Source organism: Crassostrea angulata, chromosome 5 (assembly GCF_025612915.1).
Source record: "Crassostrea angulata isolate pt1a10 chromosome 5, ASM2561291v2, whole genome shotgun sequence".
In the NCBI taxonomy this organism is placed as follows: domain Eukaryota; kingdom Metazoa; phylum Mollusca; class Bivalvia; order Ostreida; family Ostreidae; genus Magallana; species Magallana angulata.
Window position 1 is genome coordinate 40,332,829 of NC_069115.1, and position 27,552 is coordinate 40,360,380.

At 34.0% G+C, this 27,552-nt stretch overlaps 1 protein-coding gene across 4 annotated transcripts; it reads right to left on the reverse strand.

Moving 5' to 3' along the window:
* Positions 1-2,876: 2,876 nt before the first annotated feature.
* On the reverse strand, positions 2,877-27,468 carry LOC128184737 (uncharacterized). Of its 4 annotated transcripts, XM_052854314.1 has the most exons (5): positions 27,234-27,468; positions 21,616-21,736; positions 18,994-19,119; positions 8,275-8,301; positions 2,877-7,823 (listed from the first exon to the last, which is right to left on the reverse strand). In XM_052854314.1, exon 5 carries the CDS (start codon positions 7,797-7,799, stop codon positions 6,729-6,731), a length of 1,071 nt encoding a protein of 356 aa, XP_052710274.1. In that variant the 5' UTR covers positions 7,800-7,823; positions 8,275-8,301; positions 18,994-19,119; positions 21,616-21,736; positions 27,234-27,468; the 3' UTR covers positions 2,877-6,728. The 4 variants fall into 4 exon arrangements, with proteins under 4 accessions (XP_052710274.1, XP_052710272.1, XP_052710276.1 ...); XM_052854312.1 differs by lacking the exon at positions 21,616-21,736; XM_052854316.1 differs by lacking the exons at positions 21,616-21,736; positions 27,234-27,468 and adding an exon at positions 19,372-19,701.
* Positions 27,469-27,552: the final 84 nt, after the last annotated feature.

Sequence of the window (27,552 nt, forward strand, 5' to 3'; positions counted from 1 at the left end):
GTACTTCTTTAGTTTGTTTTGAAACAAGCAAGCTAAATCTTTAAAATAATTATATTTTCCATCTCCGTAGTCATAAAATTCACTTCCCTATTTGTAAACCAATACCTTTCCAAGACATTAAAGACACATATCCTTAAAGACACGGGCGGCATCCCGGCCATCTTAAAACTGCGGCAACAGAATCAATAACCCAAATTAATAACACTGTCTCCTTCTTATTTTCTACAGGGAAAACAAATAATCAATATCTCCCAGAATTAAAGCATTATCACCATTATTTTTTTCTTTTTGAAATGTGCAACATCTGACAATATGCATTAAGACTTGTAACTGACATATTTCCTCATCTCTCTCTCTCTCTCTCTCTCTCTCTCTCTCTCTCTCTCTCTCTATCTATGCTTCATCCAACAAAAATTTCTTTTGACAATAAGCCCAAACTGATTCTGCATTTCTGTGCCAAAAACAAGAGTACAGCCAAAGAAGGAAGAATATAAAAGCCAGCTAGCCTTTGCAATCACTGGAAGGAATCCAGCAACAACTACATCAGAGATAATCAATGCCAAATTCAGGCTTATTCATACAGAAAATCCGCTATCTAATGGTACTTAATAGTGGTTTCACTGACCCAGTCATTATCCCCAATCTTACTGAAAATAAGTGCCAAAAAATCCTCCTCCCCTCTCAAAATGTTTAAATATTCATTCCATGACTCTATTTGTCCTACTACTGGAATGCAAAGATGTCAGGAAAATATATTTCAATGCACTTTCCCTCAATTATCAATGATTTTTTTTAAAAACACAACCTAATTTATCAATCATGCTAGGCAAAATAAAATATTCCCCGGTCCTTTATTATATATTATCTGAAATTCTCTTCTATCATTGATGCGTTAAGATGCTAGTGGAAAGTCTGAAGTCTTTATTACTTGGGTTGTTTTTTTTTAACGACATTATATAGCATTTTATGAAAACATGAAAACACTTTTTGATCAAACTAAACAAGAGGACTTTTGTTATAAGTGTACAAAAAACCCTCCCCTTGTAAAAAAAAACGTCAAATGAAAATCATGGATAATGAAATGCTTGCATGTATCAAATAGAAAATTTTATAAGCATAGATCAATGCGATAAGATGATTAATAATTTCTACCTTTGACTGAAAATGTCACATACATGTATAATTAAAGGATATACCTTACAACAAATAATATCCATATTATTGCTTCAGATGTTTTTATATATGCACATGTATAATAAAAGGAAAAAAAAGACAAAGTATTTTTTTCTGACATTGACTAGAAAACTGAAATCCTCCCTCTCTCTCTGCTTAACATTCAAAGCATGGATCATAATGTATGTTCATGTGCACTCAAAAATGAAGAAGAAATATGGTTTAACAGACTTAGTTACTATCCAGGTACTAAGGTTGTGGGAGGGGAAATGTCATTTTGGATTTGAATTCTCTTTAAAATTCCTACAGAGGGACCAAGAAAAGTTTATCATTCAAAATTTTTTGGATTTTTTTTTTTAATTTTTACAGAGGGACCAAAAAAGTTTATCATTCAAAATTTTTTGGATTTTTTTTTTAATTTTTAAATAAAACCCATTTTATTTTTGTTTACTTACAAAAAAAGTTTAGTCAAATTCATTAGTATTGTAAAATTAGTCACTGTGACCAGTTTACTACTGGTAAATTGCTAAATTAAGTTGTCACATTTAGTACTCTTAAGCTGATTTTAAAATGCATTCTTTAATTATATTCAATATTTTGATAAATTATAAATTTGATTATTGATTTTAGAGAAAGGTGGGAGTATTGAGTAGAAATAAAGGGAAATAAAATATCGAAGAAGGTGGAATTTCCATGATCAAATAAACACCGTAAATATTTATAGTCGTATCAGATTTTAAAAAGGTCATAGCTGCATGGCAACACTTGTTCATAAATAACTTATGAAGCATGTAGGTTTACATAGAAAGACCTGCAGTGGTGTCTGAAGTTAGCATTTCAATAAAATATTAAATCACCATCATATAGTTTCATTTCAACATTTTCAAACATTAAGTATCGGTATTTTACCTCTTAATATGGAATTAAGGAGTTAATTTTTTTTTGAGTGAGTTTGTATTTAATATGTACTTTATTTGACAAACACCTGTCTCCCACTGTTTAAATATTTCTCTGGTACATTTACTGAAGTTCAATAATTTGTCCTCTTATTACATGAATCAATTTATGAAACATGCTACTCTACCTACAATATACACAGAAACATATTTCTCAGTATGTGCACAGGCAATGCAATGTCTATTATCGGAAGTAAATGATAATTTTGATAATCTTATTGACTTTCAAACATTATGAGAGATAAAAAAAACAAGAGGCCCATGGGGCCACATCGCTCACCTGAGCAACAATTGGCGTTCAAAAGATATTGTGCCATATGGTCCCTCGGTAGAATAACAAAAAATAAATATTGTCAAGTATTCGAATTTTACAATTACTTTTGCATACACGTAATCTTTGACATTGTACCTTCATGAAATACTATTTTTTACCAGAATAAGAAAATCCTACGCAAGATATAAAACTAAACATTTGGTAGGGGTACACTGTTAAGTTGTTAACTTCCAATTCCCTATATTTTCGTTCTGCCCCCCCCCCCCCCCCACACACACACACACTTTGTAAAGCGATCAAAATATATGAGAGCATATAGGTACATTTGTCTCATCAACTACTTACTTGTTATTGTATTTAAAAAAAATATATAATAGTTATTGTATTTTATTTAAAAAATCCTTCATGTATAGATGTGAAGAAGAAAAATGTACCTCAATGTGCTCAATTCCTCAAATTAAAACATTCAAAAAATTAATTTGTTTTCCATTATAATTAAATGACTGTTATTTACCTCGCGTACAAACCAGATAATTTTCCACTGTGATATTTTCTTAGGAATAGCGATAATTATTTTATCCCCATAACAGAAATGTGTCAAAACTATGGAAACTGTTTTAAAGATGTCGTTTTTATTTACTCGTGTCTGAAAAACTATCAAAATTGATGTAGATTTCACATTATTTATTGTATAATGAGGGGACCCCAGAGAGTAGGTATATACAGAATATCATTCTTTTATTTTTTTTGTACAAGTATTTAACATACTCTAATTCATATAGAATTTCTAATGTTCAACCAAAATTTCAGCATCAATCGTAGAATTATAAGCAAGATACAGAGCTCACAGTTTCCCTAGGTTTGAGTCATATTTTGTTGACATGACTTTATTACATTCAGCTTAAGATTTTTAACTTGGTATTTCCTATTCAGCATTTAAAATGGAAAAAAGAATGGCCTAAGATTTTCAATTCTTTTATTCACTCAAGACCAGTTCATTAATTGGTATTTAAGGTTCAAAATCAGTTTATACAAATGTACACAAACACAGTCAAGGATCACATGTACAGTAGGAGTAATAATGACGAAAAAAGGTTAAGTTTACAATACAATAAGTTGTTAAAATTGGTTTCTGGAAGAACAGACTTTGAAAATTTTCTTAATAAATATTGACAAATTTTTTACTTTTTTAATCTTTAGTTTTTAAGATCTGTGTACAAACATAGAATTGTGAGCAAATCTCTGTATCTTAATTGCTTATAATTCGAAGCTTAACACTCAAATATGGTTAGTAAATAGAAATTGTAAACAATTAAACACAAGAAACATGCATGCACTATAACAAATAAAGAACACAATTTATTTTTTTCGAAATGAATCATATATATACATGTATATATACTTACATATTTCCTTCAGCGATATCAAACTCTATTTAAACTGAATAAACTCGAGAAAATGCCGAGCATCGATCTCAACAAAACCTATTGCATTAATCTACCATTACGCAAAAGATAATGCCGAATTACCGATAGAATGAATTGTATTTCAGTACTTTTTTGATACATCAGATTTTGCTTAATTTGCGCAGGTAAAGAGTTAACTGTTTGATCTACCGAAGTCTCTGTTTGAATTGATATGTAAAAATCACGAAATACGAGAGTTCCCAGGTTAAATTAAAAAGCATAAATAATGAATACGAAACGAAAATCAGTACAAGCTAACACCAACGTCATGTGTGAAATCTGTCAACGCATTGAAATATTTAGCCTCAATTTACTTCACAAAATCGGCACCAATATATTTTGCATGTTTCAAAAATTTCCCTTCATACACGAACTGTTGCATAAACAAGCAAATTCATCATAGTCAGATCGACCCTTTTTCGTATAATGTCATGGCTGCTTTAAACAAAGAACCTCGTTTTAGAAGTATAGGATATGAGTCTTGGTAAAATGGGTATGCAAACCCGGGCCGTGGCAAAATAAAAACCGGGGTAGATCGGCAATCGTCAATTCCAAATACGCATTATTTTGCGGCAATATTTACAGCGAATACAAATATAACTGGTCCATCAAATATCCTGAAATTTTAATGAGATTGGCAGATTAATAACTGCCAATCTTTTGTTTTGACCAGGCCAAATCTTGCCTACCCATTTTACCGGATGCCGAACCGAACCGAAGCTGAAACACGCCTTTCCTTTATCATTATTTTCGTAATAACTCAGATTTGAAACTGAATTAGACCTTAATTTTTGCAATTTATTTTTTCCTTCCCATAAGGATAATTTATGCTAAACTACGTTGAATTTGCCTCGGTAGTTCTTGAGAAGAAGATTTTTAAAAATGCACCCCCCTTTTTCTACAGTTTCAAGGTTTTCTCCGCTTTGAATACAGATCGTACTTTTATTTCTGCAATTTATATTCGCCATCCCATAAGGATGCTTTGTGCCAAATTTGGTTGAAATTGGATAAGCGGTTTTAGAGAAGAAGTTCAAAATGTAAAAAGTTTACAGACGGACGGACAGACAGACGGACAGACGGACGACGGACAAAATGTGATCAGAATAGCTCACTTGAGCTTTCAGCTCAGGTGAGCTAAAAAACTCAAATAAATAATACATGAAGTCATGAAAAGTCTGATGTGCTTCCAATACAAAAATGGACCAAGATAACATACAATATTGATACGCTAGATGATATGTGAGATGACATTAAATGAATTAAAATAAAAAAGGGTAGAAAGTAAAGCTAAAAATGAAGAAATAAAATAATAACATTGAAAGAAATCAAGAGTTACATTTTGCAGAATTAACAAGTGATAAAAGGGTATCATCACAAATTACGCAGCATAGTAAAAAGTAAAAAAAAATCACTTTAAAAAAAGAAGTGAACTTGTAGCTTGTTTTTCTTTTTTTCCAGTGTAGTTCTTATTGGAAAGGCACTAATGTTTTGTAGGATTATCAAAGGATAATATATATTCACATAAAGAATAATGCTCATATAGTTCACATGTGTTTGGCAATAAGTTAAAGGGTTCTATGTGAAACTTCTACACATTTATCTACACACATTCAACAATAATCTGTTCACATTATATACTTTCCTGAGAGTTTTAACATACTCACAGTTTTGATAAAAAAAAAATGCTGTTCACATTTTAAAATCATTTCATTTGTTTGTTTTTCTGCATATACATGTATTTAAAATACAATTTTCAAATTTTTCAAACCTTTTTTTTTTTTGGAAATAATTATCATGTATTACTCCACAGGAAAAACAATACACCTTTAAAATACAAAAAAAGGAAAAAAATTGCACCAATTTATGTAAATTATTCCTAAAAATCCTTTGTTCTAATGCTTCAAGATGAAAAAAAAAGCCTTCAGTAGATATTATTCACAAGAAATTGGCTAATTAGTCCAAGGAAAGTTGTGTCATTCTGGTTCTTAAAATGAAACTTAATTAAGTGTAACCACTTTTAATATTTTTATCAAAATATTTGCCCCAAAGTTATCATTTTGAATTTAATTACCCAGTATTCTTAAATAACCAAATATTGATCTTTTCTGCATTAACAGAACTTTGTATGACATCAATTTGAAAAAATAAAGTCTTGCCCAGTGTATTTGAGATGCTACGTTCAGATTTAATTCAAAATTTACTCAATAATGAAAAGTTTAAAATGAGATAAAATGTTTTCCTTAACTATCGACTATAATCATTTTTTAAGTTGGAACAAGAAATACACAATTTATTCATTTTGGATGCACAGAAAGACAGTTGAAAGAAAAGTCAATAAATGAAGACATGGACAACCTTAAGAACAGTTAATTGATAAATATAATGGATTATAAAATTAATGCTATAAAAATTCATACTCATAACAATATACACAATGTACAAAAATACTGAATTCATTTTTAAACACATGTATGGGGGAGGATAATTGGGAAGAAAAAATATCCACATAAAGCATAAAAAAACAGATACAACTCAACACCTTTGTTTGAAAGACAACATCATGTCAATATGAACATTAAATCTTACCATCTTACAATTCAATCACAAAATTAACAACCTTCTTTTTTTGTAGGCATGGAGAAATCTGGGTAAAAAACCCACTGATCGAAGTACATGTATATACACATATGTATTAACTAAGCAATACATGTACAAACTGATGAAAACAACTGTTTTTCTTAGATGGCCTTATAAAATGGTTAATATCACTAGAAGACTAACACAATTATTACCCTTTGGTAGCATGTACATATTAACAAATCCACACATTAATCTCTTTCTTGAAGGGGTGAAGGGGGATTAGTTGAAGGTGCTGTTGTGCCGCGTTTTGCGACTGCCATTGTCATTATCCTCATAACGACTGCTGACACGGTCCCTCTGAGTGTTCTGCAGAGCCTCCGACTTCGCGATGTCTATCACAGCGTACGTGGGTGGCTGCTCTCTGACCGGAGCGGGTGGGGCTGGGACAGCCTGTGTGGAGACTGACCCTGTGTCTACGGTTATGTACAGACACCCCTGCGGATCCATGGTCGACACGGACTGATTGCTGTAGTTACTCAGTCCGTTGTTTGTGTCTCGCCTGGTCATGAGCGGGGGAGGGGGTCTGGGGGGTTGCTTGTCCGGCTCAACATTCACATAGTTCTGCACATTGTCTTCTAAGAAGACATCCTCCGTATTAGCCGGAGATCCGTCTTCGGGCTCCAGACCACCATTCTCATTATTACACAAGCTGTCATCACTTGACGTGAACACTAGGTCCGTGTAGTTGATATTGGGCTGATCCCGACTCTGTGGGGGGATGTCCATGTGTAGGATATCAAAGATACTCTGAGTAGCATTAGCAGGGGGCATGGTGTTCTCATACTGATTTCTAATATCGACAGTCGATTGGTTCACATAATTCTCAGTGTTCGGGGGGACATGTGGATTTCCGTTTCTTTCCATTCCGTTTCTTTGGTTATCATCCCTGTTTTGGAAATCGGGGATTTCAATCATGGATGGGGGGCGGCTATTGCTATGAGTATCTCCCAAAGGATTGGCAGGTGGATCACTTTGTCCCGCCCTTCGAATAGACTCCTGCACTGTGTTGAACAACACTTCTGCTCTCTGACATTTGAAAGCGAAAATTCCAGGTCCTGTGGCGCATCGGCGGCCACTTTCAAATGAAAACAGTTCTTCTTCCCATCCGTAGCGCCTCAGGCAACGTAGCGGCCATCGAATCTCCTTCTGACGGTGATAAAGAATTAGGTCCGATTCTGTCACCTCAATTTTCCCATTGTTCAATTCTTCCCCGTGCTCGTCCACGTTGTACACTCTGAATATCCTGCGGTTTCTGCCATTTCTTTCAGGCTTTGTGAAAATGCATCCCATGTTTTGAAAGATTTATGGCATAATCTGCAACAATCAAAATCAAAACACTCAAAAGTTGTTTTAACAGGTAAAATGAATTTTCATATATTATGATGTATAAATATGTATACAGAGTTATAATAACCCTCCCCCTTTAAAATCAAATATCAATCCCCCCCAAATAATTTTCTTGTCATGAAAAGTCTGAGTTAAGTTGGGTGTATTTTCTGGAAGTAATGAACTTCAAAAATTAAATCATTACACATTTTTCTTACATTGTGCCAGAAGCATGTTTGAAAACTGTTTGCACTGTGATCATTAAAATCAAAAATCTTTGTCATTAAATTTTCAAAAAATCCCTCAACTTAAACATTTCCAAATCATATACAGCATCTTTCAACTATAAGTAATTAATTAACTAAATATTCAGTCTGCACACATTGTCTGTATTTTACTAAATTTGGTAAGAAATAATTCCTGCAAAACCATTACTCACCCAGATATTATGCTTTCTCATTTTCATCTGCAATGCAAAGATAATAATATTAGAAACCAAACCTGTATGTAAATATTGTAAAAAAAACCCAAAAACATCAAATATCACATACACCTATCAACACGAGGAATGAACACAACTAACATATAAATAAACCAATCAGGCCTGTCTAACATCATCTTTAAACCTAGTTCTTCACTTATTTGTCTGCTTTATTTGTGTAACAATCAACCTAAAGAGATATAAACCTTTGTTGTGTGACAGTTTCTAGATGGAAATATTACAAACTGAAGATATACAGCAAGGGGCTTTGCAAGCTGAAGAAACAAACCATGTTTATAACAGGGGCCACATCGCTCACCTGAGCAACAATAGCCAATAAAGGCTTCATACCATGTAAGGGTATCAAATACAAAATATTTAGACAACTTAGCAGAGAATATTTTGATTTTTAAAGATTTTCAAATTTTTTTCCAAACATAGTCTTAAGTTAAACATTAAGCTCCTTTTGTTGTTTCCATTTTTGAGAATAAGATTTTTCTCTATTTATTCCTATGTAAAAATTCAACCCTTTCCATTGAGTCCCTACCCAACACCCAGTGATCATGGTTTTGCAAACTTTTACACTACTTGAAGATGCTTCAACACAAGTAACAGCTTTTTTGACCTAAAATGTTTTTAAGAAGATTTTAAAGATTTTTCTCCATTTATTCTTATGTTAAAATTCACCCATGTTGTGGCCCCACCTTACCGCCAGGGATCATGACCTGAACAAACTTAAATCCACCCTGAGGATACCTCCACACAGGTTTTAGCATTTCAGGATAATAAATGGTTTTTGAGAATCTTCTTGAAAAATTCCATTAAAATTTCAACAATTCAAAATTATCTTCCCTTTAAAGAAGGTGTGACCCTTCATTTGAACAAACTTGAATCCCCTTCCCTAAATAATTCCTATGCAAAGTTCGATTGAAATTGGTCTGGCTGTTTTGGGGAAGAAAATATAAATGACAACAATGACTGACAACAGACAAATTTTGGTCAGAAAAAAATCACTTAAGCCTTTGGCTCAGGTGAGCTAAAAAGACCAATAGATAACCAAGTTGGGATCTTAGTTGAATACTGCTAAATGCTTTCAAAAAAATCATGTCCCTTAACAGTCGCCATCTTTGGGGGGGGGGGGGGGCGTTCTATGGTCTTAGAAGTTTTGAGGTTTGTAACTTTGTCATTTGACATTTAAAATACTAATTCATTTCAATCTTGCATTTCGATTGCCCCAGGATAGGCTACCCATACAATGAAGGGAAATTCAACATTCAAAGAGAATTTATCACAAGATGCAACTATGTTTGGTAACAAAAAGAAGTAAAAAATTGTTTTTTTGAAATCTTTTTAACACTTTAGATGATTCCGCTAAGGGAACTAATTGTGTTTTTGTGTGAGATTTTAGTGTCAGAACAGCAAGATATTTTTTAATACAGTTTATTGTCATGCGAATGATGTCAATCCATTTATATAATTGTACAATGCCAATTGCAACAAGGGCACCGCAAAGCGGAGCATCCCCTCCTGAAATGAAAATATTGTGTGGGGAAATGCATTATTCAGAAATAAACATGTAATTGAGGAGACCAAATATTTAACTTGTTAAAAACCATTTGAATTAAAATATTTCGTTTATTCCTATTCCCATGCATGCTCTGTGCATATCCATGGGGGATGGGTGCATTTACGTGGTTGTACAATTGCTCCCATAACTAGGAAAAACACACCACAAACATGTTAAACTTTAGTAATGTAGTTTAATAAATTCTCTTTATCCAGTGACATACATTATGCATGTAGAAGATTAGTGTAGGCAAATTTAAGTTTCATTTTGAAAAGGAAACGTATCTAAGATCTGACAATTTATAGTCTGCTATATGAGAAAATTCAAGTTAACATGTCGTAATTTTAACCCCAATATCTTAAAGCTGACATGAACTCATAAAAGCATTTGGTCGCCATATTAGTTTCGATCGCTCCTCTACTACCACTGGGATATATATATCGGTTGAGAAAGTTACGGTCGGTTGCTTTCCGATTGAGGCATTCGGGTTGCACGTACTTCTAAATGCATGAACTACACATTGTAGTAAAATGTTTGTTGTAAAGAATAAAGAAAACAACAATCAGTGAAATACAAAATATGTTTATTCTGTGAAAGGATTTTCCAGATATCTTTATTATGTTGCACATACAGTGCTGCCTTACTCCGCATTCACATCGAACACGTGTGCCGTTCATACAGAGTGAATAACGTCTGCGTCTTTTTCGAAAACCCCAGTGGCACTACATCGAACACAGTAGATAAATGATAGTAATTCCAAGAAAATGACAATGTAACATCGTTTCAATCCGTTCCCCGTTTCTAAAATCCATGCGATCAATGACATTGCTCGATCTGCCACAGTGTGTTGTTTGCGCATGTGCAATGTTATAACATACACAGGAAAACGGTCCACAATTATCGAGGAATTTTATAAGTATCTGCGTCTGGATTTCAGTCTGACTTGTTTCATCGTGTATTGGATATATCTTGCCAGTGCAGTGGTTGTCATTTTATTTTTTCTTCAAAACGCGTTTCTACACGTCTTTTCGTCCAAGGCAACGTGTTCGGGTGCATGAAATACCTGAATGCGGTGAAGCATGAATAGTGCTCTCAGCTTATATAGGGGGTGGGTAGCGATGAGCAGAACAATAGAAATCAACAACTAATATGGCGGTTATCGGAGATAAAAGGGAAATAATGCGTATTTATGAATTCATGTCAGCTTTAAAAAGAGTAACATATCTTCAGTGATTAACAATGAATTCCCGGTTAATCGTGTTGATGATATTTGTCAAAGTCTCTTCTGAATTATGAACCTGTTCTTCTCTAAGTAATTTGTTAAATACAGACCGAAATTTGGCTCAGACGGCTGCTTATTTCAATTAAATTAGGGTGAACTTAATCTCCTGCTTGCTTCAGTTTTTCACATTGGACATCCTTTAAACTCCCCATTTCTCAAAAATGTGTGCTTTTTACCTTTACAGGGCTTACATCCAACAAAATATCAAGTTGTTTACTTTCTCTAAATTTTGCTAAAAAGGCTGAAATGGACACACATATATACATACATATATACACACACACACGCACAGCAGCGATGCTATATCCCCCTCGCAACAAGTTGTGCGAGGGGATAATAAAGTGTGTTCTTATGCTGTCCAAAGTTAAATCTGTATATGTATATTCATATAACATCACCTGAACACATTAAGTTTTAGAGAAATTATCGTTTTGAAGTTTAAAAAAAAAAAGAAGCCCTATTTCAATATCATCATTTCCAGTTTGGTTTTATTTTTAACTTCTACCTGCATGGTGGTGAACATTTTAATTTGTCAAATCTGTTTAATCTAGCTGTCGAACTGGATAGGAATGTCAGGGCATCATGTAACTAAAACAGTTGCAATTAGCACAGGATAGAGAGTGGCCTCTGTCCCAAAAGGGATATCACTATCAACAGTAGGCGTAAGTTTTAATTTACTTACGGAGGCTGGGTGGTCACAATTTAACCATCAGATCTTCCTTAAACTTTCAGAGATGATTTTTTCGTAATTATTTATCTTTTTTTTTTTTTTTTTTTAAATTCGTACTTTTAAGCTTTAAAATCAAAACAATTTTCTCTATCTTATACAAAGCTCTCCTACTTAAGGAGATCTATATATATAGTCAAATAAAATGGCCATGACTATCCAGTCCTCTTCAAGGTATCGACCAATCAAAATGAACTTAGAGGTATCACACCGGTAATCGACCAATCAAAATGAACTAAGAGGTGTCACACCGGTAATCGACTAATCAAAATGAACTTAGAGGTATCACACCGGTGTCATATAATATTTTGAACCCCGCGATATATTGAACCCGGGTTCAAAATATCGCTGCGTTATATTGAACCCCCCCATAAAATATTGAACCCAGGTTCAATATTTTATGGCCGCGATATTTTGAACCCCCCTCTATTTTTCATTGGTATTGGAGAGGGGGTTCAAAATATTATGGCTGCGATATATTGAACCCCCTACTTATTTCCAATTCCAATTGGATATGGGGTTCAAAATATTATGGCCGCGATATTTTGAACCCCCCTCTATTTTTCATTGCTATTGGAGAGGGGGTTCAAAATATTATGGCCGCGATATTATGAACCCCCTTCTATTTTTCATTGGTATTGGAGAGGGGGTTCAAAATATTATGGCTGCGATATATTGAACCCCCTACTTTTTTCCAATTCCCATTGGATAGGGGGTTCAATATTTTATGGCCGCGATATTTTGAACCCCCCTCTATTTTTCATTGGTATTGGAGAGGGGGTTCAAAATATTATGGCTGCGATTATTGAACCCCCTACCTATTTCCAATTCCCATTGGATAGGGGGTTCAAAATATTATGGCCGCGATATTTTGAACCCCCCTCTATTTTTCATTGCTATTGGAGAGGGGGTTCAAAATATTATGGCCGCGATATTATGAACCCCCTTCTATTTTTCATTGGTATTGGAGAGGGGGTTCAAAATATTATGGCCGCGATATATATTGAACCCCCTACTTTTTTCCAATTCCCATTGGATAGGGGGTTCAATATATTATGGCCGCGATATTCTGAACCCCCCTCTGTTTTTCATTGCTATTGGAGAGGGGGTTCAAAATATTATGGCCACGATATTTTGAACCCCTCTATTTTTCATTGGTATTGGAGAGGGGGTTCAAAATATTATGGCTGCGATATATTGAACCCCCTACCTTTTTCCAATTTCCATTGGATAGGGGGTTCAAAATATTATGGCCGCGATATTTTGAACCCCCCTCTATTTTTCATTGCTATTGGAGAGGGGGTTCAAAATATTATGGCTGCGATATTTTGAACCCCCTACCTATTTCCAATTCCCATTGGATAGGGGGTTCAAAATATTATGGCCGCGATATTTTGAACCCCCCTCTATTTTTCATTGCTATTGGAGAGGGGGTTCAAAATATTATGGCCGCGATATTTTGAACCCCCTACCTATTTCCAATTCCCATTGGATAGGGGGTTCAAAATATTATGGCCGCGATATTTTGAACCCCCCTCTATTTTTCATTGCTATTGGAGAGGGGGTTCAAAATATTATGGCCGCGATATTTTGAATCCACTACCTTTTTCCGATTCCCATTGGAGAGGGGGTTCAAAATATTATGGCCGCGATATTTTGAACCCCCCTCTATTTTTCATTGGTATTGGAGAGGGGTTCAAAATATTATGGCCGCGATATTTTGAACCCCCTACCTTTTTCCAATTCCCATTGGAGAGGGGGTTCAAAATATTATGGCCGCGATATTTTGATCCTCCTCTTTTTTTCATTGCTATTGGAGAGGGGGTTCAAAATATTATGGCCGCGATATTTTGAACCCCCTACCATACAGGCTGATGTCAGCTATGAAGGGAGCCAATTAATGTTTACCTAGCTACCACCGGTGTGTATACGCAGTACACAGGTGTTAGCCCCCTTTTCTCCCACCTGAGGACTACCATTTAGAGTAACCTCCAAGGATACCCTATTTTCTTGGTAACAAAAAGAATCACCAAAAACAATATGATTTTCATTCATAATATGTTTTATTACAAACTGACAATAAAAGCACAATTATACCCCCCCCCCAAAAAAAAATTGAATTCTGTATATGCATGAAGTAAAGATTTGGGGGGGGGGGGGAGTGGCAAAAGCAATAAAAGAAGGGGGGGCATTATTATTTATAATTAAATTTTACAGCCATTAAATTTTGAAACCCCTAGATCTCCAATAGCCAGTGATAAGAAGGGTTTTCAATATATCGCAGCCATAATATTATGAACCCCCTCTCCAATGGGAATTGGAAATAGGTATGGGGTTCAAAATATCGCAGCCATAATATTTTAAACCCCCTCTCCAATAGCAAAAAAAAAAGGAGGGGGGTTCAATATATCGCAGCCATAATATTTTGAACCCCCTCTCCAAAGGAAATTGGAAATAGAAGGGGGTTCAATATATCGCAGCCATAATATTTTGAACCCCCTCTCCAATGGGAATTGGAAATAGGTAGGGGGTTCAATATATCGCAGCCATAATATTTTGAACCCCCTCTCCAATAGAAAAAAAAAAAGGAGGGGGGTTCAATATATCGCAGCCATAATATTTTGAACCCCCTCTCCAAAGGAAATTGGGAATAGAAGAGGGTTCAATATATCGCAGCCATAATATTTTGAACCCCCTCTCCAAAGGAAATTGGAAATAGTAGGGGGTTCAATATATCGCAGCCAGAATATTTTGAACCCCCTCTCCAATGGGAATTGGAAATAGGTAGGGGGTTCAATATATCGCAGCCATAATATTTTGAACCCCCTCTCCAATGGGAATTGCAAACAATAATATTTTGAACCCCCTCTCCAATAGCAAAAAAAAATAGAGGGGGATTCAAAATATCGCAGCCATAATATTTTGAACCCCCTCTCCAAAGGAAATTGGAAATAGAAGGGGGTTCAATATATCGCAGCCATAATATTTTGAACCCCCTCTCCAAAGGAAATTGGAAATAGTAGGGGGTTCAATATATCGCAGCCAGAATATTTTGAACCCCCTCTCCAATGGGAATTGGAAATAGGTAGGGGGTTCAATATATCGCAGCCATAATATTTTGAACCCCCTCTCCAATGGGAATTGCAAACAATAATATTTTGAACCCCCTCTCCAATAGCAAAAAAAAATAGAGGGGGATTCAAAATATTGCGGCCATAATATTTTGAACCCCCTCTCCAATGGGAATTGGAAATAGGTAGGGGGTTCAATATATCGCAGCCATAATATTTTGAACCCCCTCTCCAATAGAAAAAAAAAAAGGAGGGGGGTTCAATATATCGCAGCCATAATATTTTGAACCCCCTCTCCAATGGGAATTGGAAATAGGTAGGGGGTTCAATATATCGCAGGCATAATATTTTGAACCCCCTCTCCAATGGGAATTGGAAACAATAATATTTTGAACCACCTATCCAATAGCAAAATAAAATAGAGGGGATTCAAAATATCGCAGCCATAATATTTTGAACCCCCTTTCCAATGGGAATTGGAAATAGGTAGGGGGTTCAAAATATCGCAGCCAGAATATTTTGAACCCCCTCTCCAATGGGAATTGGAAATAGGTAGGGGGTTCAACATATCGCAGCCATAATATTTTGAACCCCCTCTCCAATGGAAATTGCAAACAATAATATTTTAAACCCCCTCTCCAATAGCAAAAAAAAATAGAGGGGAATCAAAATATCGCGGCCATAATATTTTGAACCCCCTCTACAATGGGAATCGGAAATAGGTAGGGGGTTCAAAATATCGCAGCCATAATATTTTGAACCCCCCCCACCAAAGGAAATTGGAAACAGTAGGGGGTTCAAAATATCGCAGCCATAATATTTTGAACCCCCTCTGCAATGGGAATTGGAAATAGGTAGGGGGTTCAATATATCGCAGCCATAATATTTTGAACCCCCTCTCCAATAGCAAAAAAAAAGGAGGGGGGTTCAATATATCGCAGCCATAATATTTTGAACCCCCTCTTCAATGGGAATTGGAAATAGGTAGGGGGTTCAATATATCGCGGCCATAATATTTTGAACCCCTTCTCCAAGAGCAATGAAAATTCGAGAGGGTTTCAAAATATCGCGGCCATAATATTTTGAACCCGGGGTTCAATATTTTATGGGGGGGTTCAATATATCGCAGCGATATTTTGAACCCGGGTTCATAATATCGCATAATATATTGAACCCGGGTTCAATATTTCGCGGTATCAAAATATTATATGACACCGGTAATCGACCAATCAAAATTAACTTAGAGGTATCAAACCGGTAATCGACCAATCAAAATGAACTTAGAGGTTAGGGTTAGGTAATCGACCAATCAAAATGAACTTAGAGGTATCAAACCGGTTATCGACCAATCAAAATGAACTTAGAGGTATCACACCGGTAATCGGCTTCAGAATTATTTTTTTCCTTGACTGCATTTTTACATTTTCAATTGTAGTTCCATATTTACTTCAGAATTATTTTTTTCCTTGACAGCATTTTTACATTTTCCTTTACTCAGTTTTAAAACTTGTTGTACCACTGAGAAGGATATTTCATGTATTTTGTGAGGTGATGATCTTTTTTCACAGGGACTACTTCTTTCAGGGCACATGCAGCAGCTTCCTGGAGAATGTACAGTCTGTTTGTATACAAACGGAAAACACATGGTTTTGAGGGTAGACCTGTTTGGAGCTAGGTATTTTGAGAAAATGCCATATCGCTTGCCCTTTTTATGGTGTTAGCTGATGAGATAGGTTACAAACAACATTTCCTCTGAATATTTTGTCATGAGAAATGCAAACTGATTTTTAAGAATTTTTTCCCCTCTATAGTGCTATATAGTGAAAACAATTATCGGTGCGATACCTTAAACATCCAATTATTCTCTCAATTTTGAAAAAAAGGACAGAATCTGATGAGAATCGCTGCCCAGCAGTGTAGTGAAGTTTTGCAAAAATCACCATTAACTGTATGATATTTCATAATAAATATGTGATTAGGGAGTCTAAACCATTTCTATTGTATTCTTAAACAAGGTCTATAATACCCGCTTTTTTTAATAACAAAAACAGCATCTGGTGCATAGATTGAATAAAAGATTGGCTTGCAGAAGAAACTGTCTAGAACCATGTTTCATTGGTCAATATATAACCCCTGTTGATAACATGTCCTTTATTGTACATCTCTTTTTATCTATTTCCTACTTTGATTATTCCAAAATCAATTTGCTCTTCCATTAGCTACTCTGTGTCCAATCAAAGTAGAATGGGTACATGTATATTGATAAGCGTAATATGGGATCATCTTACAATTAAGGTTGCTGTGAAAACTTCATTGTTAGGACAAATAATTATCTGATCCAACACAATGGATGCTGAATAAATTCATTCTCTTGCCTAGTTTCTTGACAAGTTTATTACAACTACGGCAAGCTGACTAACCAATGAAAACTAGTACAACGTATCTCATTTAAAAACATACGCAAATCAAGAAATTTCAGGAAATACACAAAAGCCACGAACATTGGTCCCCCACGAACAATGACGATTGCACAGTACACTATATATTATTTAAAAATGTGATAAACTGTATTGTTGTACATCTTCAAAAAAATTATTTTTCAAATTTGAATATAGGAAAATCAAAATGTTTTCCTAAATTTGGGTTTTCTAAGTATAAAATTTAAAGACCTTATTTCTTTAAATTAGAGAAACACAAAATTATGAATGAGCTTGGTAAAATGCTAATTACAATCCAAGCTTGTTGTGAAACGTCGACGTGATTTGTAAGTAATAACCACTTATTTTTTAAGTAATTTACTTTCATATCTCAAAGTTTTTAAACAGTCCCATCTAGTTCGAGATAATGAAGCTTGACTGTAATGACAAATTGCTGTTAAGGTACATAAACTGTTGACTTTAAATTTGTAAGCACTATATTGAAACAAATTCATAAATGTCTTTATGGATAGAAAAAGCTTGCTGCCAATAGGAATTTGATCCAAACTCTAAATTGCTACATGCGATCTTTCAGTCACAACTTATGCAAAATATAATACTATAACGCTGGTACATCTAACCTCTACTCAAAATTTGATTTCTGTTGGCCTGTGCTTAGTGAAGTAGCAGCATTAGATACTCAAATCCCATTTCAACAAATTAGTTTTAGTCCATGGCCAGGAGAATGAAAGTGGGTCTAACAAGCCCCTGGGACAAGCGTTCGACAACAATTATGGAAGTTAAGCAACCAAGAGCCAAAGCGTCTCCCATGAAACACATGTGACCAATGACAATCGGTGGTTCCAATATCCTTCGTTTCATGATAGAAAGCCTTGACTTTGGACAATAATTGTATAACAGACACGCTTCTGTCCACAAATACACAGACTTGTTAACGTCCAAGTCAATTTACATGGATTGCCTGGTAATGATTATAAACTTTTAGAAATAACAGTTTTAACATATTGCCTTTCTGTATGAATTCAGGTGTCAAATTCATGAAGACAAAACTTATAAATATAATAGACCCATAAATTTACCAATCGCCCATTAACTTTACCTTACCCAAGATCATTTAAGGTACACAATATGAATGCAAATATGCATTAACTTATCAATTATTCAAAAGTTTTCCAGAGTGCTTTAATCATTATTAACTGAAATACGTGCAGATTCAATCATGATTCAATTAAAGATACAACGCTTCTAACAAATATACTTGCGATAAAACCCACAGAACAGGATGATAATTAATATTTAAACAAAAGCTTATCACTGAACAAATAGACTACAAAATGAATAAACAATGTGAAAATTATCAATTTCAGTACCCTAATTTAAACATGACAGTAATTTCAGGCTGTTTTATAGTCTTTATCCATCATTTTAAATTCTCACAAATTATAAATCACATTTGAAATCAAAATTGAAATTTCCCATACCCAAAGTTATTTTTTAAATTCATTTATTATCACATTTAAGGATATGATGGTGTTATTTCAAAAATGCATGTTCAATTTCACTGTAATATTTATAAATTTAGATTTACTTACAATTATAAAAGAATAGGCCAAAACCATAATCCAAATTGAGACACAAATGCCCGTTCAAGAGCATTATTTTCAGTCGGCCCTGTCTTTAATGTTCAAGGATCACTCCAAAATAGATACAAGACAAATCTGGAAGGAAACATTTAAACATGGAAAATACTTCATGTAAAACTCAACTTTAATTGAATTAGGTGGCCTAGAAACCCACAATTACGGTAAAAACACGAGAGGCGGGGACATATCCTTCTTGAAGCACTTAAAAAGGTTGGAGCAAAGAGCATGATTGATACAGAGATGGAATAGGACAAGGAGAAGATAAAAAGAAAGCTTGATGCAGACCTAGATTGCACTCGAAACTGATAAAAACCTTTTAATAAATACCCGAACAAAAAGATGGTAGCGTCTACAGAACAATTGTTTTATCTGATAGCGGGGCAACACCTTCCTGTATAAAAATCCAATAATCTCTCCAGTCGACAGTGAAAGTCTGTGCAACTGCTTCCAACTGCTAAACAGCGTCTGCTGTGGAAATGAGCTAATACAATTGTAGGACACGCATGAAAATCATCTCCAATTTGTCTGGATGAGCTACTACCGTTTTGTGCTTTCAATGAGCTTTTTCTCTGTGTGTGTTTTTCAACATGCTACATTGCTATGATCAAAGTTTTCCTATATTACAGGAACTAAATCCATCCTTATACACCCCTTGAGCTCCCTTCTTTAATTAAATCAACTCCCCCCCCCCCCCCCCCCCCAAAAAAAATATCTGGTATTTTTTTAAAAATTTGAACAAAAATGAAACTTGATTAAAAATACATGTGCATGTATATACAGTTGAACTTCAATATCTCGAACACTGATATCTCGAATACAATGGATATGTTGAAGTGATTTGTAAGTCCCAATACTCAGATATCTCAAAGTTTTTAAACAATCTGATCAAGTTCAAGATAACGAAGTTTGACTGTATGTTTTTAATATTAAGCTGGGGAATCAACAAATTACTGGTACTATACCTATCAGATTCAATTAGAATTGTCTAGCCATACATTAACAATTCAGTACCTAAAAAAACTACAAGTGTTACCTTTAAAATTCAATCTATAGTTTAAATCTATACAGAACACTTTTTTTCAGGAAGGTTTATAAAAAATGTTCTGTTTTTTCTTCCTGCAACATTCTGATGATGAATAAATGCCCATTCAAATTTTAGGGTAATTTTTCTCTGGTTAATTATATATTAACCCAATCTGATCAAAGTTTCAACCTGCTTTTGTTATAAATATCTCTATGATAATAATTAACATGTAATTCAATTGGCAGACGAAAAGAGCTAGAATATGATAAATGCTTAATTTAGTACATTGTAGAGAATGAAGACTGACACAGATTCTAAATATTTATGTCAGATGTCACCAGTTATCCTAGAATTCTATACCAATTATCATCACGCTTAACCTCAAATTCCACAGCCAATGGATCGAATTAAGGTACCTCACTACATGTACATCTACACTTATACTTTTTAAGACACTACATCACAAGATGGCGATTTAAATGTTTTGTTAAATTGTTTATATCGTACGATTGGGTTGTACGATTGGGTTGTATATCGTCATAGCTCAGTGGTTAAAGTATCAGGCTTCTGAACTGCAGATCAATTGAGTTCGAATCCGCCAGGAGTTTTTGTTCATGTTAACTGAATTAAATGAAAATGTAATTTTTCATCCAAATTTGCACATTTTTTTTCCTATTAGATTTGAATGCTTCTTATCCATTATGAAATCTATCATAATCAAGTAATTTTTCGCTGATTTGAGAAACTATTTCATGGAGTAGTGAGCCACTTTAACCTTAATCCCAAATTCCATATCTTATATGTCATCCAAATTCACTGTAAAATTTAATTTCCAATGCCAGCAAAGTCAATCTGATTAAAATCAGATCTTTCATTTGATCTGCTCTGACAAATTCGATGTCACTTTGTCTAGCAACAGAGCCAATCAAAAATCTAATTAATTAATCAGCTGGTGTAATAGTGCTCCTGAAAATTTACATCTTGTACTGTCAATGGAAACAAAATACTCAAAAAATGCATTTTTTAAGTATGAATGAAAGATATATTGGGCAAAAAAAAGAAAGGATATAAACTTGCATAACAAAGTAATTTTTCATGTGAACTGAAAATCCAGCCTATTCGCAATTTTTTTATTTCATTGTAACTGAGTATGATGTAACCATTCCTGGGTAATTTCATGAATTCTGATTGAATATCAAAGAATATTCAATGAATTTGTCAGAAATGCTGTAATGCAATGTCAATACTAATCTATAACAAAGTCAGTTCTTCTTCCGTGTTCTTTTAGTGCAACCTAAACCCCTTCCCCTTACACATGCATACAGACTTATGAATAATGCTTCTTGGTAATCATAATAATAAACTAAGTGATGGAGAAAGCCTGTAACATACATAGTTTTTCTGATATTCATTTATAAAGGCAATTATAATTATATTCACTCTCAAAGAGCTGCAACATAAACAATGCATAATTATATAAGAGTGCGATTTGGAGGTCTGAATATTTCATGACTAAGTCGTAGTAAAGATTTCAATAAAATATTCACCCCAAATTAGTGTTGTCTGGGAAATCTATTACCCATTTCCTTCTCAGAGTTTGCGCTGGTAGACATGAGTGTACATCACCATGTTTACTGTCAATTCAGGAGCCTCAAAATCCCATTGCCACTAATGAAAAGCCACGGTAAATTCATTAATACAATTCCATTGAGAAACAAAAATTCACATTCCTCACCAGCCTCCATATAGATATATATGTACTGGTAACATCAAGTGATGGAGAAATGCAAAGAGAGGGAGAGAGAGAGAGAGAGATTGTGTGAGAATGGCTGCACAATTTTCAAGCAATTTGTAGGCCAATATTCTTTTTTTTATTTCTTTTTTTAAAAACTATTACGGCACAGCCCCCGTTGTCGAAAACAACTTTACGGTAGTTGTCTGGTGGTTCACGAGGGCCATTATACTTACTTAAGTAAATTAATAGGACAAGATAAATGACTGTGGGGTGCAATGTGTCACTTTCTGCAGACGACAGGTGTTGAAAATAGTCTAGGCGACAACAGATTCCAGAAATAACTTGCCTATACATCCTCCTCATGGCTTTTTAGGGTCTTCCGTTTCCAACGGAAGACCCTCTTGTTTTTCTTCGGTTTCTTTTTATTATTATTTTATTTTTTATTTTTTTTCTGACTCCTTCTCGGCTTTATATCTCAAACAGTTTTCATCCGATTTCAATGAAATTATCAGAGCTTTTGTAAAGTAAGCGTGCCTAAAAGATATTAAAGTTTCAGCATTTACGTCACTTCCGTTCAAATTTGGCCGCCATTTTTAAATTTAAAAAAAGTGATTTTGTCCGGAAGAAATCTCCGTAAACTTTAAAGATATCGCTTTGAAATTTTCACTGATGATAGATGTATCAATTCTATAATGTACTGGGGGGTTTAAAATTTTGTTCGTCAATTTTTCTCAAAACCGGAAGCAGTTCCAATTTTTGGAAATTTTCATTTTTTTGAACAAAAAAAGACAATACTACAGTCTTATAAAACTTGCCATGGTGAATTCAAATCTGAAATCCGTTTGAAAATCGGACGATGCATTACAGAGATATCCGGGTTTAAAAATTGATTTTTCCGGAAATTTTGATTCCGCGACCTTGGTTTAAAAAATAGCGTAATGTTCAAAGTAAAATAAATTTGTACCAAAAATAATTGTTAAGTAGTACTTGAACACATTCGGATTTTTTTTTGTCAAGTCGTTCTAAAAATCAGAAAGGTTTTTGTTAATTCGTACTTAAAATCATTCGGGTTTTGTTAAGTCGTACCAGGAATAATTCGATTTTTTCATCTTTTTATTTAAGTTACTCTTGTTGTTGATTTAAGAGTTCTGCTTCTTACAGGAACTTCCGGCTTTACTTCCGACATTAACGGAAGACCCACTCGTTGCTTTGCAACGAGCTTTGCTCTAGTCTCTTTTTATTATTTTGAATTTAATGCAGACTTTCTACAAATATACTGCATGTAGGATGATGATGTAAAGGGCTTCTGGCAAATCTGTCTGTCCGAAGGCATTTCTGTATTGTTTGGGGAGAATACAAATCAAGTCGGCATCATGATATTTGCATGCAGACATCTTGTTTCTTTAGAAATGAAATGTTTTAGAGACAAAAGAACACATTCTATTTCTGTTAAATTTTTCTTCTCCTCATCTCCCAATAAAAAGAACTTTTTTTAACTATTATCATTCCTTTTTTTCTTTTGAAATTCAATTTCAATGTTTGTTGACACTTGTACCTTGCTTCATTTATAACCAACATTTGTCTGAGGGGGGATGGGGGAGGTTATTACTTGGGGGAGGGGGAAGGGGGAATGGGAGGGGGAGAGGGAATAAGAAATTTAAAGGTATCAAAATTATTCTTGCATGTATATCTCTATTCATTAGACATACCGGAGGAATATAATAATATTCATGATGTTCAGAATTCATAAACATCTCTGCACACACTCTCTTTGGGAGAGTGGGGAAAGTTTTTAGAACTTGTGCCAAATCCCATTTAAAATTATTTACAAAATCATGTTCTAATCAAATTACACTCAACTATATAGTTTGGATTGGATGCACAAAAGATGTTACTGACACACCCCCTCCCCTCTATTTTTCACGACTGTGTTACTAATTTAAACATGGTCAAAATGGCATGCATGGTACATGAATTATTAAATGAAAGATGAGAGGTTAACATGTTCAGCTGATCAATCTGAAAATATCTGCATCATTTGCCGGTTAAGGAGGCTGGATGATCAACAAATTCACCATCAGACCTACCTAAAGATTTAAGATATGGTTTGTTTACATATAAACTATTATTTAGTAAAGAAAAAATCCATATATTTTACCTTTTAAATTTGGGCATTATTTTCTTTAATTATGATATACAATTCTTCAAAAGGAGATCAATACAGTCTAAAAATTGCCGCGATCATTGAGTCCCCTTAATTACAAGTCATATGTAAATCAATTTTCACTTATTGATTTTTTTCTTGCAGCAAGGTTTCTGGTGCTATAAATGTACATACACATGTACCTATATTATCTGTAAATTTAAGATATCAAAATGAAATGATTAAAAATAAAGACATTTGCAAAATTTGGATATTTACCCCAAAAAATGAAAAATTCTGAACTTAATTTTATTCTATACACAATGAACAGTTTCAAACAGCATGCATTTATGATTTTTTAAAATAATAATGATCATAGACAAGAAAATAAAATCACAGGTGTAAAATTAATCCAACACAAATAATTCCTAATCAATTGTCCCAATGAGATTTATTTATCAAAGAGCCGCTTTTATTTGCATGTACTCCATATGAGATTAATTAAATTATAATCTCAAACACTTACACACACAAAAATCTAGAGCAGGTAAAGATTTCTTCCTTTTAAGATTTAATTGCATTGATTTACAAAACGAGAATCGATAGGTCACTGACCTCCTCTCCATTTAATGGATACATTGGTTTGGATGTTGTGACTATTTCAGAGAGAGAGAGAGAGAGAGAGAGAGAGAGAGAGAGAGAGAGAGAGAGAGAGAGAGAGAGAAAGAGAGAGAGAGAGAATATCTGAAAAATTGAAATTGAGAAAGAAGAGAACGATGTGTTTCCTCTCTTTTTTATGGGGGGGGGGGGGGGGGGGGGGGGGGGGGGGGGAGAGAGATAGGGAAGGGGAGGGAAGAGGGTTCAAGTGTATGTTATTAAATAGGTTACAATACAGAAGAATTGTTGTACATAAATAATAAACTTGACACTCTTTTAGAAATCAAGGATGCAAGAAAAAGGAGATAATGGACACCAATCAGTTTGGATAAAAAATTCATAAACTAAATGGTTATAGTTAAAGGACCTACATGTGAATAATTAATATCTAACCCTAAAATTAAAGTCAGATCTAAATAATTCTTTTATAGACAATTTTTTACGATGTGAAGGCTAGTATATAAAACACTCTCACTGACATATTTTTATATCATACATTTTAAAAAAGATAATTTGTCTGGAGAAGAAAACACTTGATGGATAGGAAAGAAAGCAGACAAAATAATATCTCTTTTTTACTATTAAATGAAAATGCCATAAACTTTTACAACACTAATTATTCTTTTCTCAACAAATTTGAAGCCTCGACTACTATACATGTAGATTAACTCTGAGCTGCTTGTAACAGCTGTTATACAGTAAAGTGAATTAATGGTATGGTGTGGTACTAAGCAAAACTTTGACAGGACTTGGAATCATACCACAATTATCTACAGTTGAACTTCGATTTCTCGAAATCTGATGTATCGAAAACAATGGATATGTCAAAGTGATTTGTAAGTCCCAACCACTTATTTTCAAAGTAGTTTACCTTCGGTATCTTGAATACCCGGATATCTCAAAGTTTTTGAACAGCCCCATCTAGTTTGAAATGAGGAAGTTTGAATACAGTTATCATTGTCTGTCTGATAATATAGCTACAACTGGGTTACCCACGTATAAATCCCCTGTCCACACAACCCAATTAAGAAAAATTATCAAATGTTCATTTGTTAATAATTAAATTTTAGTTGTAACACATTATCTGATTGGTTACATTAAAAAGATTTGTCTTTATTGTATAACATAACTTGCTTACATCACTTTATGACGCCTGTGCATTAAGATATATTAATCCACTTGACATTACATATAAAGTTGGTAGAAATTAATGTCATTTTTATTGTAATGCATCTTATTTTCTAAACTTACTACATGTAATAAAAATTTAAACTCTAAGAATTCAGTTGGATTTAAAATCTACACCTATGTTATACGGGTATATCATGAATTAAAGACAGTTTATGCTTTAAAAAAAAAACTCTTTACCCTTTATGCCACCTTTTGAGGGAAAAAAAAATTTGCAGTTTTTTAGGCATTAAAATAACTGCCCAAAGTTATGTCATACATGTTGTAGGTAGAAATTAATTTATTCCTTAAATAAAATGTTAAAATCTTCCCTGTTAAATTGAGTGATATAAGAACACATGGATGGAAAGTTTTGTGTTAAAATAAAATCTTTTCTACAAGCTACATGTATCTGTCACATAGGGGTGTAAGGAGACAAACGAATTAAAATTGTTAATCTTGGATTTCTATTTCCCACCTTCCTTTGAATTTAGCAAAAAAGTTTTCAGTTGTTTGAGTGATGTTAATGATCCTTAACTGTAAGCTAGAAATGATTAAAGCATGGAGGCTTTGGTTAACAGCAATAAATGGGCAAACAATAACGAGCAAGCAAGTGATCTTTCAATATACAAGCATATGTGAAAGAAGCAAAATCAACAATATGCAAAGATAAACTAAACTGTATCTAAGATTTTTATACACAAGCTGAAATATTTTATAAAAATTCAATCTACATATTAAGCACAGTTTAAATAAAGAAAATACAAGAAATACAGTCACAGTGGGGTTTTTAGGTGTTTTTTTTGGGGCAAATTAATCTCTGAACATGAAAGCTAGACTTTTTCCTTTGCCTTAAGATATTCATATTCCAATTTCATTTTCAGAGGAAAATAACATAATCATAATTCAATGCACTCTGAATTCTCACCTTAATACAGCTTGCTATGCCTCTCAAACAAATGAATGAATGAATGAAAGACATGCAATAAAAGTATTTTGAATGACATTTCGTGAAGATATTTGAACTTAAAACTGCGTCGTTTGAAATTGTAAATGCTAAACATCTCCCCCAACATGTTCAATAACCAGCTGATAACCCACGATTTTTGGCTACAAAACCCACTGTGTAGGGTGCATGTGGGTGGGTGTTGGGGCTTGGTGGTCGTCGGAAAAGCAAAGATACCAAGAACCTGACATTTAAAATCTGCGTTGTAAAACTCAAAATAAAGAAACGGAGTCGACATTTTCAGCCTCTTTCATTATTGTCCGTGACTTTGCAATTAACCGGGTCTGTATACATATACATGTACCATGATCAAAATCATTTTTGAACAAAGACGAGTAAAATAAGATCGTAGGGCTTGGTTAAACACACGAGCCTTCATCTACTATTTTACAACATTTATCAATAAAAACATTTTTTCTTATAATTCATGTAATTATTAAATATAAAGCTTTCTTACCTTTTACATCGCAGTCAATTCTTAATGAAATCTTTAATTCATTCGCACTTTGGACACGGGTGGTGCTAATTTCAGTAAACACCAATACACAGTAGAATTGACGAAACATGTACACTGTAAAAAGTATGTGTATGGTATTCTTGTTATAAACTAAATTCGTGCAAAATAATAAAACATGAACTCGGATTTAACAATAAAATACTAGTTGTATAATAAATAATCATCATTTTATGATCATGGTTCATTGTGGTTGTTCCTACACCTCGAGCCCGATTCATACTGTTGAGATCGTCCTGACAGTGGACATGCATATAATAAA